General features: G+C 44.3%; 1 protein-coding gene across 8 annotated transcripts in view; it reads left to right on the forward strand.

Moving 5' to 3' along the window:
• Window positions 1–18,089, forward strand: part of casz1 (castor zinc finger 1) — a 167,594-nt gene that overhangs the window by 108,619 nt on the left and 40,886 nt on the right. For 3 of the 8 annotated variants that reach the window (XM_086276887.1, XM_086276882.1, XM_086276888.1), the window contains exon 1: window positions 14,398–14,538. The exons of 4 other annotated variants lie outside the window; for them this stretch is intronic. In XM_086276887.1, coding sequence (XP_086133013.1) covers window positions 14,460–14,538 — 79 coding nt within the window. In that variant the 5' untranslated portion in view covers window positions 14,398–14,459. Of the gene's footprint in view, window positions 1–14,396; window positions 14,539–18,089 lie in introns of those variants that run through there. One more of the 8 variants, XM_086276879.1, reaches the window with a different exon arrangement.

The raw sequence follows: 18,089 nt of genomic DNA on the forward strand, positions 1-18,089 counted from the left end.
AGGTGTCTTAATTACATCTTTGGTTAAAAAGCTACAGAAGACACCCTGGGCTTTCTCTACATTGTGGGAGGCTGTGTAGTCTATTGTCTCGGTGACCTTTTTAGCTAGCGGACAATTGGTTTGACTAGATTACAAATTAAGACACAGCACCAGGCACTTAGAAAGCAAGTCTGTTAGAGAGCAGTTCTGCTGCTGCTGGCCTGTGAAAGCCACCAGACCATACATTTTAAGAAGAAACGGCCACAAAGTCAGGCATCGCGTGCGCATTGTTCCATATCTATAAAATATAAAGTTACATTCGCTTTAATGATGCCTGCAATGCCATTGTGAGTCTTTGCCAGTGGCAGAAAGCGGGCAAAAACACACAAAAGTACTACAGAGCTAAGGATTCATGGCTGATTATAATTCTTTTAACAAAGTTAATAATTTACACTGTTTATGCTAATAGGAGAAAAGAGGACTGTTGAATTACCAAACAGCGAAAACCACTAAAAATACAAACCAAATGAAAACAACCTGGGGCACTGAAAAAGCACACACAGCACTCTTGGGGTCTTCTTTTATTAATCGCAGCTAAAAGTGCTAACATTGACATGTTGAACAGATTAGCCTCTTTAATAACTGGGCGGGTCAACATGGCTACCACTGCTGATCCACGAGGCTATCCTGTTGGGAGGTAGATAGCCTGTGCGTTTCATATTCTGACCCTTGCCTCTGTGGGATTAGCCGCTGTGCTAAATATACACTAAATTAGGAATAATAATAACTCCTTTTAATGCATGTGTAGTTTTTACGTTTTTCCTCACATTAAAAAAAAAGGCAGGTTGAGGTATTATCATAATATCCGAGTGTCTGATAAGAGTTTTGTAGCTACGCTTTGTTTGAAAGTGGAATCTGTAGCAGTTAGACTTCTGGCTTTGCCTCATACAGCAGCAGCTTGTGTCATACAGGTTCAGGCTGCCGCTGTACAGCGTTAATGGTTTTAAATATCTCAATGCTAGTTAGAGCTGACAAGGCCTCTCGGTGTGCCATGTGTAAACAGGGCTTGGATTTAAAATAAATTAAGCTATGAGAAAGGCTCACGTTGATCCATTTCTTATCTCCCCCGCTACCTTGCCAGCCCTAAGCCATTGCGAGATGTGTGGACAAGTTAAGGGAGCAGCAGTACTCATTCATGCAGTTTCTTGCGTGGTACTATTACATATTTCTAACAAGCAATGCATACATGCAGCCACACACTTGGAGCTTCCTTGACATTGTTGTTCTCGGTAGAACCAGAAAAGAAAAAAGGAAAAAGTGGTGCATGTTTTATGTAATTAGTATTGGGTGCAAACAAATTGAATATTGAATGGATCTCTGATGGGCCCGTCCTGTCTTTTCTAAACTCTGTCCGCAGCCACAACAGAGTCGCCGCTGTCTCTTTAAAAGGGGGTGACAGTTTCGACTATATGTTGAGCTATTTTCTCTTTCCCAGAGAAAAAAAAAAGGGAATAACGCTGATGAGTTTTAACAGCTTCAGCCAGGCGATGGGCAAATATAATAAGTGTTTTCGTAGACGTCACCAGTGATTATCTCATCTGCGCGTTTTGGGTGAATGTAGTGGATTTAGAGGCTCGTCTCCCATTGTGCTGACATCACCCTTTAACAAACCAAATTAAATCATGGCTAAAATCATTTGAAACTCTCCCAGAGTCTGTCTCTGTCTGGGAAACTTGTAAAGGGAGCACTGTGTGCATATGTATGTGTGGGTTTGAGTGTGTTTAGTCTCGGGGGATAAAGGGGGGGTGTACTGTGGAAATGGGGGCAAATTTACCCACACGCTGAATAATGGGATAAGAGGAGCTAATATTTAACAAATTCTTCAGAGAATTCAAAGGATGGCCTTTGTGGCGCGTTAACGTGCGCTCAGTGTTTCTTTTCAAGCATGGAATCGTGTACTTTATTTTCTGTATTTGATGTATTATTTTATTTAAACTCTAATGGATGTTTAAAAAAAAGCTTCAGACACTTCTCAGTTAGGAAAATTGGAGAAGCCATGCAATACGCAGCCTGAAGTCACTCATGGTATGGCTGTAATTGCATGGAAAATCTGTTTTGATACAGATACCACTACACACACTGTACACACAACAGGAAAGAAAAGACAAAATGAGACCTGTATATTTTATAAACAAATTTTGGTGGCGTGCCATCACAACAGGTGACATGCATGCCTGTCTCTTACTGTAACAGCCATCATTAGATGGCCTCTTTAAAACCCATTAGATTGCATGGCAGTGCAAGTTGCATGCAGTCTGTTTGCAAAGAAACCACAGTATTTTTGCTGTTTAAAAAAATGGAAATATAAAAATATATTGTGATGTCATTAGCCATAAGATCGCACAGGAACACTCAGAGATTCGTCAGCTGTCCCGTCTCATCACTTGCATGCCATAGTTGGCCAAGTGTGACCTTGTTAAATGAAACAAAGGTTAAGAGAGAGAGAGAAAGTGAGTAACAGGAGTCAGTGAAGAAGTGGTGGCAAAGCAGGGAGGTGCACGGAGGTGGTGGTGGTCGTGTGTGTGTGCGTGTGTGTGTTGAGTCGGGGTGGAAGAAAGGCCTCAACTCAGCCAACCTAGCCTGATGTGACAGGATTAGCTAAGCCCCGGTGAACATGGATGGTACTTTGAGCCTCTGTGTGTGTGTGTCGGTGTTTGTGTGCGGCAGGCAGGAAGTGTGCACAGCAGACTGGAAGCCCAGAACTGCTGCTTGCCACCAGCCGAGCCAAGACAAGACATGGGAGATCAACAGCGCGTCGGCCCATCACTGCCAGCGAGCCTTAGCCCCCATCACCCTCCCCTCCCACCAATGGTAGAGAGCCAGACCATAGAAGATGCAGCCAAAGGAGTCACAGATACATTGGGGGGAAGGGGGGGGGGAGAGAGAGACACAGTGGGGGACTAGTAGGCGGGCAGCTGGGGCTAAAGTGAATGTGGGTTGGAAAATGATCCTATTAAATTGAATTAAAGAGGCAGTCTTCATTTACCCCAAGAATGATGGATTTGGATAATTAACAGTGTTAATGGGTAATGGTAAAAGAGGGCAAGGGAAAACTGGTGGTTGCAGACACAGAGCAAAGAGGCCAGGTCAGACCTGCACTGTAGTCCGTCTGCGAGGCCATTATGGATGACACCCCTTCTTCTTCTCTTCTTTTGACTTGTTCCAGCCAATGGTTACTAGTTGGGAATTATTTTAAGTTGTGAACAGTGTCTCTTCATCACCTCTTTCATTTCAAAGTGTCCCCCCCCCCTGCACGTCTTTACCTTTGTAAAAGAAAACCATTTGTGAGATAAGATAATATGAGTGCAGCAGATCAAACACTGTTGTATTGTGTGGTTTTTCGCAGGGCAGGCTCAGTAGCATGCACGCGAACAGAGGGGGGAAAAAGCGATAGGAAAGTGTCGCTGATGAGCATCTAGGTTCAGTGTCGATATATTTTGTGGTAGTGTACTGCTGCAGTGAGTGCATTACACCAGTTTAATGTCCTCATCTCAGGACCTAATTATGGCAGTAGTAGCGTGTGCACGTGTGTGTATGTGTGTGCACGCACATGGTGGTGTGCTTGTGTGTCTGGGTTTTCACTTTGGTCAATGCACAAACCCTATCTGCATGTCCTTAATTCTTGATGATGTGCAGGCCTTAGGCAGTGTGTGTGTGATGGAGAGGATGCCTGTGTGCCAAGTTGAAGCAAGGCAGGGCACGGGCCCTCATCCTGGCGAACAATCCAGTTGCTTTGCTCACGGCAGCCGACTGTGTCACTAGTGTCCAGAGTCTGGTCAGTCTAGTGATACCCTGCCACAAAGGACGCAGATTTATTGGGGACCACTTAGCCTCATTTACATGGACGCTGCCTTAATAATTCAGCTTATCCCTTATGTGAAGCGTCTATTTTCCTCTGCTTTCCCGCGCTCGTGCGAGGTCAAACAGTTTTCTTTTGACACGGAGTTTCGCCAGTTATAGAAGAACCTTGGGTGACGTGTACGACAGCTTACCTGAACCCTGATTAGGCAGGGAATGTCTTAAGTAGGGGGCTCAAATAATTTAATGCTACTTTTCTCCTTTCAAAAAAATTAACACCACAGTCGCATGCGTGTGTGTAACTGAGAGAGTGATAGAGTGTGTGGAAAAAAACAATCTCATCAAGCAGGAGGCCGTTTGCTTAGCAAGAGCTGACAGTCTTTGTGTATGTAAATGAAGAATTTAGACTAATGGAGTTGAACCATTTCTAATTTTGTGATGGCAAGAGGATTTTGATTGAAAGTAATTAAGCAAGCTAGCTGTAAAATTAATTAAAGCAAAAGGAGGGGGGGACTTTTATTGGATTGGATAGCGATATAGCTGCTGTCAGGCAGGGGGACAAATGGGGGTGACCTGGATTCTCTGCCCTCCCTCCTCCCACTCGGGACTTTTATGTCACTTTAATCTCCTTAGAGCGGCTGGTGTGCATTTGTTTGAAATAATCAAGGAAATATGGTCAGAAATTGTCAGCTTTCAGATCTAATTTACCTGACAGCCTCGCGAGTGCGTGTGCACGCGCAGGCATGCATGTGACAGTGGCAGGTCCCTCTTTTTTTCCTTGGCCTCTCCTCAGCTTTGTGGAAAATGCTTTTGACAGTCTTGAAGCATCTTGGTTGTCGGAGGGCGGGCGGGGGGAGATGAGAAACTTGGGTGGTTTTAAGATGGACATTTCAATGAGGCATGTTTGGCCCAGCTTAGCACCTCTGACACTGTTGTGTGCGTGCACACACACCAACATGCTTAATTGCCTCTGTAACATATTCCGACTCCATTTGGCCACTGCACCAGCGCTTCTCAGCCTGTGTTGTGTGCAGGTAGCCTAAACAAGCAGAAGCAGATTGCAGCCATGACAAAGCCTGTTACAGCTACTTAACCGCTGACAAATAAGATTGACCAATCCCACACAAATAGAAATGAAACTTATTGATTGGTTAGTTTCGAAAAGTAATAATATCTAAATCATGTTTTGAGTCGCTCCTGATTTCAGAATATTTTTCCTTTGGTGTTTCAGACTGTGGTCTTTTTTTAATATTAGGCCTATAATTGAATAGCTGTGATATTAAAAATATCAACCAACTGTGCAGTTTGTGTTGGGCTAATAACCAGTCATAAAATAGCCCCGCTAATGTTCTGCGACATTTCTATGGATTTGACCTGCATGGGGTCCGTATTACAGGTCTGCAGAGCTTCCAGTAATTCCACAGTGGATGAGATGCCACTTCCTCTTTAAGGTGCTGGTGTTTGTGGCATAGGTTCTCACTGTGGCCCTCAGTACCCCCTGAAGAGATGGTTAATTAAGGTCTGGGCCCAGTGAACACTGCTGGGACTGTCACCCACCACACCACAGGCTTCCCCTGCTTCCAGCCCTCCTGTGGGAAAGCAGTGCCAGGACAGAGCGCCACCATAGAGGCCCCTAACAGGATTAGGAGCCCTCTGAAAATAGGACCTCAGTACCAAAAGCCTCTCATCCACCTTCATCTGCCCAACGGACACCCCCCCCCCAGTTCATCCCAGCCCCGTTTGCTCCTCCTCCCCCCCATAAGAAGGCTCCACCCTAGCTCTGTTTTATCAATTAATGTAATAAAAGGTAGAACAAAGAGCTGTCTTTCTCCCACTCTGTAATTAGAGGGGGTGATCTCTTGAGGACTGGCATTCCTTGGGCCTGAAAAACACGATTCACTCTCTCTCACACACACACACACACCCCTCCACTCTACCGCCACCACTCAAGTGGAACATGGCTCTTCGATGTATAAGAGTGATAATGTAAATGTAGTGTAGTCTGCCAGGCAAACCCGGCACAACCTATTTTGCAGTAGCTTTATCTAAGTGTGAACAAATGAATGCAACATTTGGAGGAGTGATACATTATTAACTCTAATTGATTCCTCTATAACACTATACATTCACTGTCACCTTCGCTTTGGCTCACATGAGTACGTGCGCTCCGAATCACTCCTGTCGCTGTCCCTATTCTAACATGTTACGTGTCACCACACACTGTTAACAAATGTGATAAAACCACCTGAAATGAGAATATCAGGTATGGCATCTGCCTATGTGTGTTTTTGTCTGTTAAGGTGAGATGCAGCTGTGTGTGTGCGTCTTGCGCTCTCCTGTGCTTAACTGTGTCTAGGCGGGTGTGAAAGTAAAAGAGAGAGACTTTCACAGTCACTGGAGCTTTCGATTGGAATTAGTTTTACAATATATGCAAATATCCCCCCTTGAAAAAAGGGGTCTTTAAATGACAGGTTGATATGTGATTAAACGACAATTAGAGTGCTGAAAATAAGTGTCGGCAGTAGGTCAAGCACTGGGCGGCTCAGCTAAAAGGTAGCAGACTATTGAGGAGAAAACATTCCCAGGCGGAGGCCGGGAACAAGACCCAAAACAAATTAGAGAGGTGAAGGGGGAAACGAGGGTGGCAGTGTGTTCCAATAAACCCACAACAAAAAAACAAGTTGTGTTTTTGTGCCTGAGTGACAAAAGAGAGACCGTTCACCATTAGATCTGTTTTTAGTGAGCCGTGATGGACGTGGATTCATCCCTGTACTTCAGGTGTGTACGGTGAAGAACCTGCTCTGAGTCCTAACACTGATTCAAAGGGTAAAACTTGAGCGGTGAGATGGAAACCTTTAGTCTGAGGGCTGCACCCCCACACCTCTGCACTGCCCTTTAAGTTAAAGTACATAGACATGAGGGATTCTCTGTCTTTCTTTCACAAACACACACAGGCACACAAACATAGACGGAGACATAAAAGGGCTCACGCTTATTCTGGCACCGATGGCAGATGGCCCTGTCCCTATAATCCCCTTTGATGCTGCAGTGGGCAGCAGCTCCTGAACATCTATGAAGCCAAAGCCCCAACAAAACTTGAGCTTCTTTTCCTTTAACTAACCCCAATTGCCAAGGAGCTGTTAGCTGTCAGACCTGGTTAAGAGTGCCTTTACCGGGCAGAGACTGAAGGGCAGAGTTTTCGCTCACTCTGTCCCCACTCCTTTTTCTGCTTCCTGTTTGTTTTCTGCCACAGAAGGTTCATTCCACCTCCACAGCACGGCTGTGAAAGCAGGTTGACTTTGTTACTCTAAGTCACAGACTAGATGACACTTACAGCTTTCTTTCTCATTCGCAAGCTGTATATTAGGGCCACAGATGGTAGGAGGTGGGCTAAGAGGCTTAGATTTTATCAAAGGCTCACCTTACATATTGCCAGTTGCTTAAAAAGGGATATTTTAAGTGCTTGTGTTCAGGTTAAATATAATTACATATAGAAATACAAAAAATTTATCATTTATTTTCTAGTAATTACATTTTAAAAGCCATTTTTACAGATAAAATAAATCTATTGGTTTAGCGTTCGCTGCAAATTTTGACTCTTTAATGCTTTTTACAATTTTTACAGAGAAATAATTTTGAATTTTGTCAGTACTGTCATCCTTATTATGAAGGCAGAGAGTTAAGTTAAACACCCCTGATTAAATTGAGGATCGCTCCCCCCAATGTAGGAGTAAAACAGCACTACAAAGCACTTTCCTTATTAATTTTGCACTCTAAGTAGACCTTATTGTGGTCTTGTGTCTTAACTTTCACTTAAATCATTTTCTTCACCTAATGTAGGAAACTCCATGCTCTACCCTCTAATTGGAGGACAGTAGTTTTAATGTATCCTGAGACGCAGAGGCAGCTGTGCCGATCTTGTCTGTTATTTTTTTATTTGGAAACGACCAGATTCTAACCTAAATGGGGAAACACAAATTAGCTGTACGATTACAGAGGGGGAAAAAACCCTGTAGTGTTCGATTATGTATTATCATTTGAGAGCTCTGACGGATAATCATCGCTGAGATTTGCTCACGTTTCCAGCAGGTCTGCTGAGATGTACGCTAGCTAATGGGATTGGGCTTTTTTTTTTCCCCCTAACCCTCTCCTGTGGCGATATGGAGCTGGCAGCTGAACTTGAACGGATGCGCATGGTGCTGAGTCGTGCACAGGACTATTTCAAGACTGAAATGCGATTGTTTTAATACTTTAATCCACCTGTCCTTGGCATTCAGGATGTTGCAGAAGTCGCCTAATTATTTCAGTGCCCTCTATCCTTCCTATTAGAAATACAGCAGAGACAGCAGCACTCTAATATTGATAAATAAGCCTATCAGTAAATGAATTTCTTCTTATAATGCTTCCGAATTTTTAAAAAAGGTTTATAGCAGGAAAAAAGTTGATAAAATAGAAAAATATACAAGTTCTCTGAGAAAAAAGGGCATAGCATAATTGAAATTTTAAAAATGCATGTATGCAAAGAGGATTTGAAATACCCCAAATCACTTTAAAGAGCAAGCCATTTAACAGCCAGAATTCTCTGAATTGTTCCAGGTTCCAACAGCGATAGTATGCAAACACAAATATTTTCTTTTAATTAAAAAGGCCTCATCTCTCTGGATCCTCCCCCAAGCCCACTACCAGCTCTCAACATCCGCCTCAACCCCCCACGCCCCCCAAAGTGCTCATACACACACAGACACACACACACACGCGTGCAGCAGCACAAATGCTTGTGACGCTTCATTCAAATCCAGAATCACTCATAGCCTCATACATTCAGCCAAATCAACTGAGAGCTGGTGACCCTAGCAGTGATGGCTGCCCAGGTCAATAGTAGCCCACCAAACGGGCACACCCACACACTCACACTCACACACACACACACCTGAAAAGCAGCTGTTGTTTTATTTTTCAACCATCGGAACCTGAGGTGGCACTAAAAGGTACGGAGCAAGGAGAGGTCTGGGGTGGTGATATTGGTGTGTTTGGGCCAAAGGGGGGGGGGGGGTGATAGTAATGCATGTTGATGGTTTCTGAGATACTTCATTTCAGAAACAAGGGCCTCATTAACTGTAGTCTTCATCAGGCCAGCAAGCAGCGGGCACATTAGGGGTCCACAGGAAGTTAGAGTACAGCAGGAGAGTGCATTAGGGAGGCCTGGAGAGACACACACTCTTTCTTCCCCTCAGTTTCACTTCCACCTCCAGTGCTTTTCTATATCTTAATGTACCTTTCAGAGGAATTTGGATAGAGGTCAGTAATTATGCTTTTTAAATTATTCAGTCGAGGTCCTCTGTAATTGTGCTTTTTAGAGCTCGGACATTGACAACATGGTTTACTGCACCACTTTTGGGGCACGGTCTGACCGGATGAATGAGTATGGAGTAAGAGAAGGAGTGTCTGAGTGTGTTTCACTGCTCTCACCGACAGCTCGTAGCTGATGTAGGAGTGATCTTTTGAAATGTCAATAAGTGCCAACACCGAATGAACAAAATTAATCCCTTTGCTAACGGACTTTGTCCGCACGTCAAGTTCAGATCCCTTTTCAAAAATTTGGTTAGGCCTCAGCTGTGTGCGGTGGGTATGTTGTGCCGCATGCAGTCAGAGACCCAGCAGACGACCAGCCGCTGTGTGGGAATGTTTAGTTACGAACACAAGCGTGTTATTTTTGTTACATCGACGAGAGAAAAGCCTAAACTGCAAGGGTAGCAGAAAAAAAAATCACCAAACTTTCTCTACAAAGCCAGCTCCGACAACGTTTGACTGCACATGATAACATCGTCCATCCACACAAGTCCTCTTTCAGCCACAGATTATTAACACATCACTGAAAGCGGCACAGAGCGTTTCATTGTTGTTACAGGGTCTAATATTTATATTTATCTAGTTGGGTGAGGCACTGACAAACATGTCACACACCTGCAGTTTTGTAGTACGTGCTACTGCAGTTTGGTGTAAGAGAAAGAGCCTGTACAGTAGAGTTTTGTTGGGGCGAGAGGAAGACTGTAATTACTGTCTGGCGATTCATCTAGTCACTGCATAAAATAGTGTTTATCCAGTCGCCCGTGTTTCTGTCGTGGCTGAGGGAGGGGAGGGTCATGTTTTGCAGAACTGAGACAGCTAGGGCAATCAGGAGAAGAATCGTGACTCCAAAACATTCAGCCTTTTCTTTCTTTTCTCTCCCTTTGTCTCCCTCACTTTCCCTCTCTCCCTCCCTCTTTGCAGTTGAGAACTGGTGCCTTAGAAAATGAGATCTGCCCCCCCCCCCCCCCCCCCCCAAACTACCCCCCCACGACACACCCACACACAAATAAACATAAAAAGCTAATTTGTTAGCGCCCTCATTTCAGAGGCCTGAGCAGGAGAATATTGTTGGGAGGAAAAGTAATGCTTTGTCAAATGTTGACATGTGTTGCAAACATGAGGCCTTCAGCAGCAGTATTTCGTGGAGAAGCTCGAGCACATTGTCGGCACATGAAGAGGATGCTTTGAAACAAGATTAGCCTCCAAATGCCCTCCCCATCCATACTCCTGTGCCAAATGTGTATGTGTGTGTGCCAGCACTAAGATGCTAAATGATCAGATCCACTGAATATTTGTGGGCCTGTTTTCTCACATAATGAGTGTGCATAACATGCTCTGTATGCCACTGTACAGCTGAAGTTGTGTGTACTCATTTGTCCTGCTGCAAAGCCCCATTGTCTGGTGCGTGGTCTACGCTTGGTTTCGTGGGGCCAGACTGTGGCTACTTCCCCTTGGCTTCGGGTCACGGTGACACTGGTCAGGTGGAGTTTTCAAAAAAAAAAAAATCCATCACCTCCACCCCCATGCAACCCCACCCCCATAAAAATGAATAAAAATTGGAAAACAACATGCAAGGTCTGCCTAATACAGGAACACTTGCAATATGCTGATGTTTTCTTTTGCACACTGTGTTTGCTAAATTGCCTTTGACTGCGTGCATCAGTAATGAAACTTTATGTCCTTGCGGAGAGGGCAGCAAGTCCGTTCCAGTTAGGACCGGGACCATCTCTCCTGTCTGGCTTTTGTAAGATTTTTTTTCCCCTCTAATACACGTCCTTATGAATAAATGAAGCCCATGAAGTCATTTTTTCCATATTTGTGTAAATTGCTTTAAAAGCATTTTATCATGTCATAAAAAAGTGCAATTGATCTGCTGGGCTTAGCCCATTGGACAGCTGTGTGTTTTGTTAATGGCCACTTTGCTCCAAGCAGCTTATTAAAAAATTTATATAGAAATGCTAAAATTGCATAAATTATTTAGATACAGTAAGCATTTTTTTTGTTTTGGTTGGGCAGGGAGGGGCTGTTATCAGTATGGAAATTTACCATAGTATATTATCTGCTGAAATATAGTAATATATCTGCCCAGACACATATGTGTCCTCCTCACTGCACCCCCTCACATGCAGAGGCGCAGGGAAAAAAAGTATATATTTTTTGATGACTTCGTTTCAGCAACCACGGAATGTCACCCATATCCTGGTTGATTGTACTTTCGAGTTTTATGATGTTTTTCCATTGATTTGTTTCCCCGGCGCAGCTGCCGACCTCTATTGAGGGACGAACGTAATCAGCGCTGACGCAAATTAGATGGTTATTCGTTTCGAAAATTGACAGAAAAACAATAAAAAAGATGAAATGCTCCCAAATCAATAGATATAATGAAATTCAAATAATCCGAGAGATGAGGTCTCCATGGCAACTGATAATGTGGAAAAGAAAACAATTTAATAAAGGACAGACACGCTTTGAAAACAGATTGGGGAGGGAGGTGGCTGTAAAGAGGAGAGGAGAGCAGAGCAGAGGAGGTGGGGAGATGGAGGGATAGAGAGAGGGTGGGAGGGTGGTGGTGGTGGAGTGTTTGTGGCTGTAGTGGTTGCTCTATAGCTTGTTTCCCCCGGCGTGTGAAGGATCTGTGTCTGTCCCAAGGACGCCGGAATAATTAGAAAAGCTTTCAGGCCAGAAAGTGCAGATTCAGGTTTTAATACACAAAATTATTTCAGGGGCAGTGAATCGGAAAACCATTTGTTGGTGACCTTCCTGAGAGGCCTCCCCCCCTCCCCGGTACAGGGCAAGATGGAGGCTATGTGGCAGCGCTGCCTGAGTTATGGCATATTTGTGTTTTTATAGAGGCAGGGGGAATGGAGTTGGGGAAGTTGGGAGGGGGACGTGGGGGTAAATGTGTGTGTGTGTGTGTGTTTGTGGCGGTGGGGAGGGGGTCATAGGGAGACCTTCATGTCTGTGTATGCGTATGTATGTGTGTGTGTGTGTGTGTGTGTGCGTGCGTGTGTGTGTGTGTGTGTGGATCTGGCAGGAGTTTGGGCAGAGGGAGAGAGAGAGCAAAGAGGAGAAGGGAGAAAGTGAAGCAGCGAGAGAAAGGGGGAAGTTGCAGATCCGGCTGTATTTACAGATCAGTTGTCAAAAGGAGCCATTTAAGGGGAATGCGCCCGTTCCTGTGCTGTGACAGGCGAAGTGGCTGTTTAAAAAGCAAAAGAAACTATGAACCAGAGAGGGAGATAGTCAAACACAGGCTTTTTTTCTGTTGAAGACAGACAGAGCAAGGGGTGGCGAGGGAACGAGTGGGTGTTAAGTGACTTCATTTGTAGTCTATTTAAGGTATGTTTTACTTGTCCTTGTGCTGCTCCTCCAACATTTAATACAGGGGCTGCGTTCTAGTTAGCACAACAAGGGAATAATGATTGAGCGCATCGTTCTTATTTCCTGTAAATACAAATGACTTTCCTTCATCTGCCTAAAAAACTGTATTTGATTTCAGTCTTGCTGTCAAGGGAGATTTGCAACTGATGCAAACAGTGATAAGAGTAAACCAAAAGCACAGCTCTGTTTCCCTCATTAGCTTATCACGACTTTAAGTATGTACACTTTCTGGTGGCTTTATTCAACATCCGTGTCCTGCTCTTTTAACATCCTATTTTCTTTATTGCCCTTTGTCAACGTTTTGAAGGAAGTCTGATTGGGCGTTGGAGGCTTGTCTGTCAAGTCGTGACTATTTTTGTGTCATTAGAAGGCTTTGTTTGACTCAAATAAAGGTGATCCACCCTCTGTTCAAATTATACCTGCAGCAGGTCCGGGATATCGCGTCTTGGGTGCAGGTACCCTTATCCTGTTCCAGGTGGCAATAAATGGAAAAACCTACTCACCTCAACCTGATAATTGCTGTTCTGATATTTTAACTGCTAAAGATCCCGATCAAGATCAGGGCTGTTGTACAATATTAACTATCATAAAAGTTGGGCAATATTTGATAAAATTCTGGGATCAAGTTCCATCCATTGTTAATCTTCTTTCACTTTGTGTCAATTATGACTTAATAAGCGAACAACATTTGCATCGACTCTTCTGTCTACTTTAAGACAGCAATTTTATATTTGTTTTAGGTTAATATTCACTTTTAATTGAGTTGTTAACATGTTTTCGTGCACAAAAGATAATTAAAAGCTTATTTGAACTCTTAGTTATAGTTAGATCTTCGCATTTTCACCCAGGGGGATTCTGCTCTTATTCAAAGGCAAACGGAGATCTGACATTCTTCAACAGGACAGCTAATATTCTCCAGTATTGATATTGCGATGTGAAATGTGCCCCACAAGTCGGAGAGAAACTAGAAATTCCCCACTGTACACTAGCTAAGAGACTTCAAATCTAACATGCCAGTGTCAATGAAGACTGTTTTCTTTTTTTTAAGTAATAAAAAAAAAAAGATGGAATAGAAACCTGAAATATGAGAGCCGATAGCCATCTGCTATGTGTTGAATGTGTGTGTTTATGTGTGCATGTGCGCTGCGACACACACATAGGGCACAGAGCGCATGTTATCACTGTCAACAGCAGCCGTAGCAAACAGCAGCAGTTGTTCTGTGTGTGTCTGTGTAGCGTACCAGTGAAAGTGTGTGTGCTTGTGCGTGCCCACAATCTCTCGCTCTCTCGCTCCCTCACTGGCTGCTGGCTCCGAGGAACCCACTGTAAGTCAATCTGTGCGCTCATATGCCCATGAGTGTGTTTGCGTGTCTGTGTGTGTGAGGGAGTGCGCTTCTACTGTACTACACTTCAGGAGCCAGGGCCGAGCCTAGCTCAACAGGGCTGGAAAGGGCCAAGGGCCAGCTCCCGGTGCACGCCACCCACTTCATACCTGTCTATCTCGCACACACAGACGCACAAACACATGCACGCAGCTAGTGCAGCCGCGCTACTCTGCAGAGGGCTCTCATTGTAGCAGTGACAGGAGGGCGCCCGTTAAGTGGCTCTCTCTTCCTGGGGCCTGTGTGTGTGTATGTGTGTGTTTTCTTCCCCCATGTGGCTACGGGGTGGAGAAGGGCGCTGAAGGACCCCTACTGGTAAAGTGGGTAAACTCGCACAGCCTCGACATCTGTGAGGAGAGAGGGGGAGGGTAAGGAGGGAGGAGAGATAGACAGCAAGAGAGGAGGACAGAGTGGGAAAGAGGAAAGGAGTGTGAAGGAGAGAGGGAGGGAGAGAGACAGAGGGGGAGAGAGAGAGAGAGAGCAGAGCCTTGGCAGAGAGCAGTTGTGGAGAAAATGCCTTGCTTTGTGGAGAGAATTCTTCCAGGGCAGGAGGGAGAGGTGAGACAGAGCGCAGAGGGCGGTTTGCTGCCAGGTAAGACTCACACATACCTTTCTCTCTCTCTCTCTCTTCCTCCCTCCCTTCCCCTCTCTCTCTCTCTCTCTCTCTCTCTCTCTCTCTCTCTCTCTCTCTCTCTCTTCCACTCCCCCCTCCCCACACACACACACACACACACACACACACACACTCACACACAGGAGTTGAGTGCTACCTCGAGATGAACGGGTTTGCTACTATTTGCAGTTGGCATGAGTCAGGCACGCATGTGTAGTGATGTAGTGGGTGGTGTCAAAGTGTGTGCACGTCTGTGTGAGAGAGTGAGGAAATAGCAGGTGTACTGTTCATTTTCTTGGAAAAAAAAAAGATTTTCGTTTCCATGTATATTTGTGCGCATTTGCACCTATAGTGCACTAAATGTCAGTCGTGTATGTAAATTTGTCTTAACGGCATTTTTGCTCGGTCAAAAGTTTTGCCTCTGACTTTTCGTGCCAGGCCTTGGAGCACTATGAGCGTCAATGGTGGAAAGTTTGTTTAAATTAAAATAATAATTGAATTAAATAATGAACACTTTTAAGGGCTGTACATTATATTGTTTTTAATGCCTAAATTTGTGTGGTCTTTACTTGCTTTAGAGGGAAATATCGTTGGACTTTATACATTGATATTTATGTATAAATAAACCTAACTAAAATTAGAAATTGTTTGAAAAGCACATAAATCCCTCTCCTCTGAAGTCAAGTGCGCCTCTTTCAGATCTGTTGTGAGGTAATTTGCGGTGTTGGTCGAGATTGATTTGGCTGTTTAGATACAGATGTTGTGATGGAGCGGTTTGTCATCGGAGGGATTTTCCACTCTGCTGATGTAAACAGTGTCTGTTGAAGAAAGGCTAAAGAGTCCTCTCTTTCCCTTGTGGAGACACGGTTCTGAGAGCAATAATCCTCCTTGTGTACAATTAGATTTTCTTCTTTTGGTTAAATAAATACTGTGTCTGTGAACATAAACACAGATTTACATGTGGCCCTGTGGGCGTCTGTCTCCCAAGCAGCACACCGCTTGAGCCCGGGCCTGATATTTCTTGTCGAGGCAGAAGTTGGCCGACTCCAACTTCACACTTGCTGTTTATTTGTTTTTATAACAAATGGAAGCAGCAGAGTGAAAGGTGAGGTCAGAATTGAATTTGGCTTGCTTTACCGTAGCGATCTGGCAACCGCTCTGCTCCCATGTACCATAGAGCAGTGTAGTGTTTGTTATTCAACTGATGTGTGCGTGTGTTTGTGTGTGTGTGGGAGCACACATATATGTCTTTGAGTAGTGGGTGGTGGTAGCAGCATTCACGAGAGAGACATTTTACTAAGCAGACATTTCCCCCTCTGTTTTCACTCTGACCTGGTAGGAGATTGATGACTGAATTGTGGAGTACATGTTAACAGTAACTGGTGATTTATGAAGATACTTAGGGTAAGTGAGGCCGCACAGGCTGGAGAGGAAGAAAAAGATATAGCCTTTTAAGTTAATGCAAAAATATTGCCTTTTTAAGTAATAATTGTTATTACTACTGCAGGGGTTTGGAGCGAGGTCTGAGTTAGACTTGGATGTGCACAAAGTGCAGTGTTAAGCTTTTCCTTTTCCGTTGGCCAGGCCCCTTCCTTTGTTTCAGGCTTTTCAAGTCTGACTCCTCAGAACAAGACAAGTTTGTCTGTGAGAAAAAAAAAATACGGCTTAGCTAGTTTGGTAGAATAGATTGAGATATATCAAATAATTAAATTGGAAAAAAAAAAAAGTCCTACTTTTTTCCCTGGATAAACCAGAATGGAAAACTTTTCTTGGATGAACCCTTGCACTGCAACAAGTGCACTGTGTGTTTTGGCAGCTTCTCTTAGCCAAAGATCCCTCACAAAATCCGCATGCAATTTTAGAAGAATCAGATTCTTTCCCTTTCCTTGGCTCCTGAACTTGCTTGATATTATGCACACACACACAGAATCCTCTTCTCTATTCAAATATGAGGTTCTGTCCACTTGGATGTGATCTATGGCATTTTTAAGGAATAAAGCAATTTTAGTGAATGTAGACTAGTGCTTCCCCTGAAAGAGGGATGGCTTTCATTTTTTTTCAAGGCACCTCTTAGACTGAGTGAAATGTTTCCCCCGTTCGCTCAGGGACGACTTTATTTCTTACCAGGGATTTAACACTCACTCAGTCCCCTCATAAATACAGCGTCCCTCAGCCCTTCGCTAGCCATAACTCACACACTAACTCTCTAGCTAACTAAACTCATATAGCAGAGCCAACACTTGTTTGTCTTTTACCTCAGCCTTTCTCCCTCTTACTCTTCCTCTCTGTCTCTTTTCCTCCTCTGTGCTGATTTATACGTGACACAATCGTCTTTGACTACCATCTCACCAGGCTCCTGCACTGATCTCCTTGGCCCACTGGTGGAGTGGGGTTTTAGAAGAAAAGTGCATTTGAATATGAGCTACCCTAATCTCCTCCAGGCTATTTAGAGTCAGCCTAATGCTCCAAGAATGAGTGGGAACAACACAGGGGAAAACGCGGACATCCCTCTCAGCGTGTCACAACACAGCTCAGGTCTCCGAAGAACAAAACAAGTATTTTGATTGGCTGATGAAAATCTCTCTATGCAAAGCAAAGAGCATAAAATTCCAGATAAATTATCTCGGGGCACCTGTTGAAGCTTCACTCTTAAAAAATGTCTTTCTGCCTTTAAGACACCTACATGTCGAACTTATCTTATCCTAGTGGTGCAGCTAGAAGAGCCGCCACTAATAAAAAACAAAGTTATCAAAGGCCACACTGCTTGAACATACTCCTCCTATCCTCCAGTTTTTATGTAGGTTTGGGGTAATCTTGGTGATAAACAGATAACCAAGCAGGCAAACAAGCAAACAGCAGCCATCACATACAAAGCTGGCATAGAGCAGCTGATAAACTTTTAAGCCATTTAACTTTGAACAGATGAAAGTGCTCAGGTGGGATATTACAGTATGGTGGAAGCCTTTAGTGATCTGGTGCCGACTGGCATTTTGGGAGGAGACGATCTTTCTGGCGTGGTTCCCGTATTGGTTGTTAACAGCCTGCTGGTACCTTCTGTTCTCTCTGTTCAGTCCCACTGGCTCAACACTGACAAGTCCTCAAGCATCTGAAGACCCTCTGAAGTCAAAATCGCCCATTTTGATGTCTCGTGGCAGCACCCCGCGTTTTGTTGTATTTGCCTCTGAAAACAGAGGCCCTGCTTGGAGGAATTACCCTCAGCAGTCGCTGGTGTCAGGCAGGGGAGGAGGGTATCATTCCTATTTCCCTCCGTCTCCCCGTTCTCCTCGCTGTCCTTCCTCCCTTTTTGATCTCACCATCAAATCTTCCCCAGTTTTTATGAGTGACGTTTACCCGAGAGCAGCTTGGGAAATGGCTGGCTGAAGAAGACGTTTGAGAAAATGTGCCTGAGCAAGCTATCACCTTTGATAAAGCCATGGTTCCAGTGGGAGAGGAAGAAGAAAGCTATAGCGCGAGAGCATTGTTGGTAATGAAAAATGCCATGAAAGAGGGAACATCTCTCTGATCCCAGC

Source organism: Aulonocara sp. 'chitande type north' Nkhata Bay, linkage group LG20 (genome assembly GCF_057382095.1).
Source record: "Aulonocara sp. 'chitande type north' Nkhata Bay isolate Kocher_YH1m ecotype deep benthic linkage group LG20, A_spYH_male_GT1.1, whole genome shotgun sequence".
Lineage (NCBI taxonomy): Eukaryota > Metazoa > Chordata > Actinopteri > Cichliformes > Cichlidae > Aulonocara > Aulonocara sp. 'chitande type north' Nkhata Bay.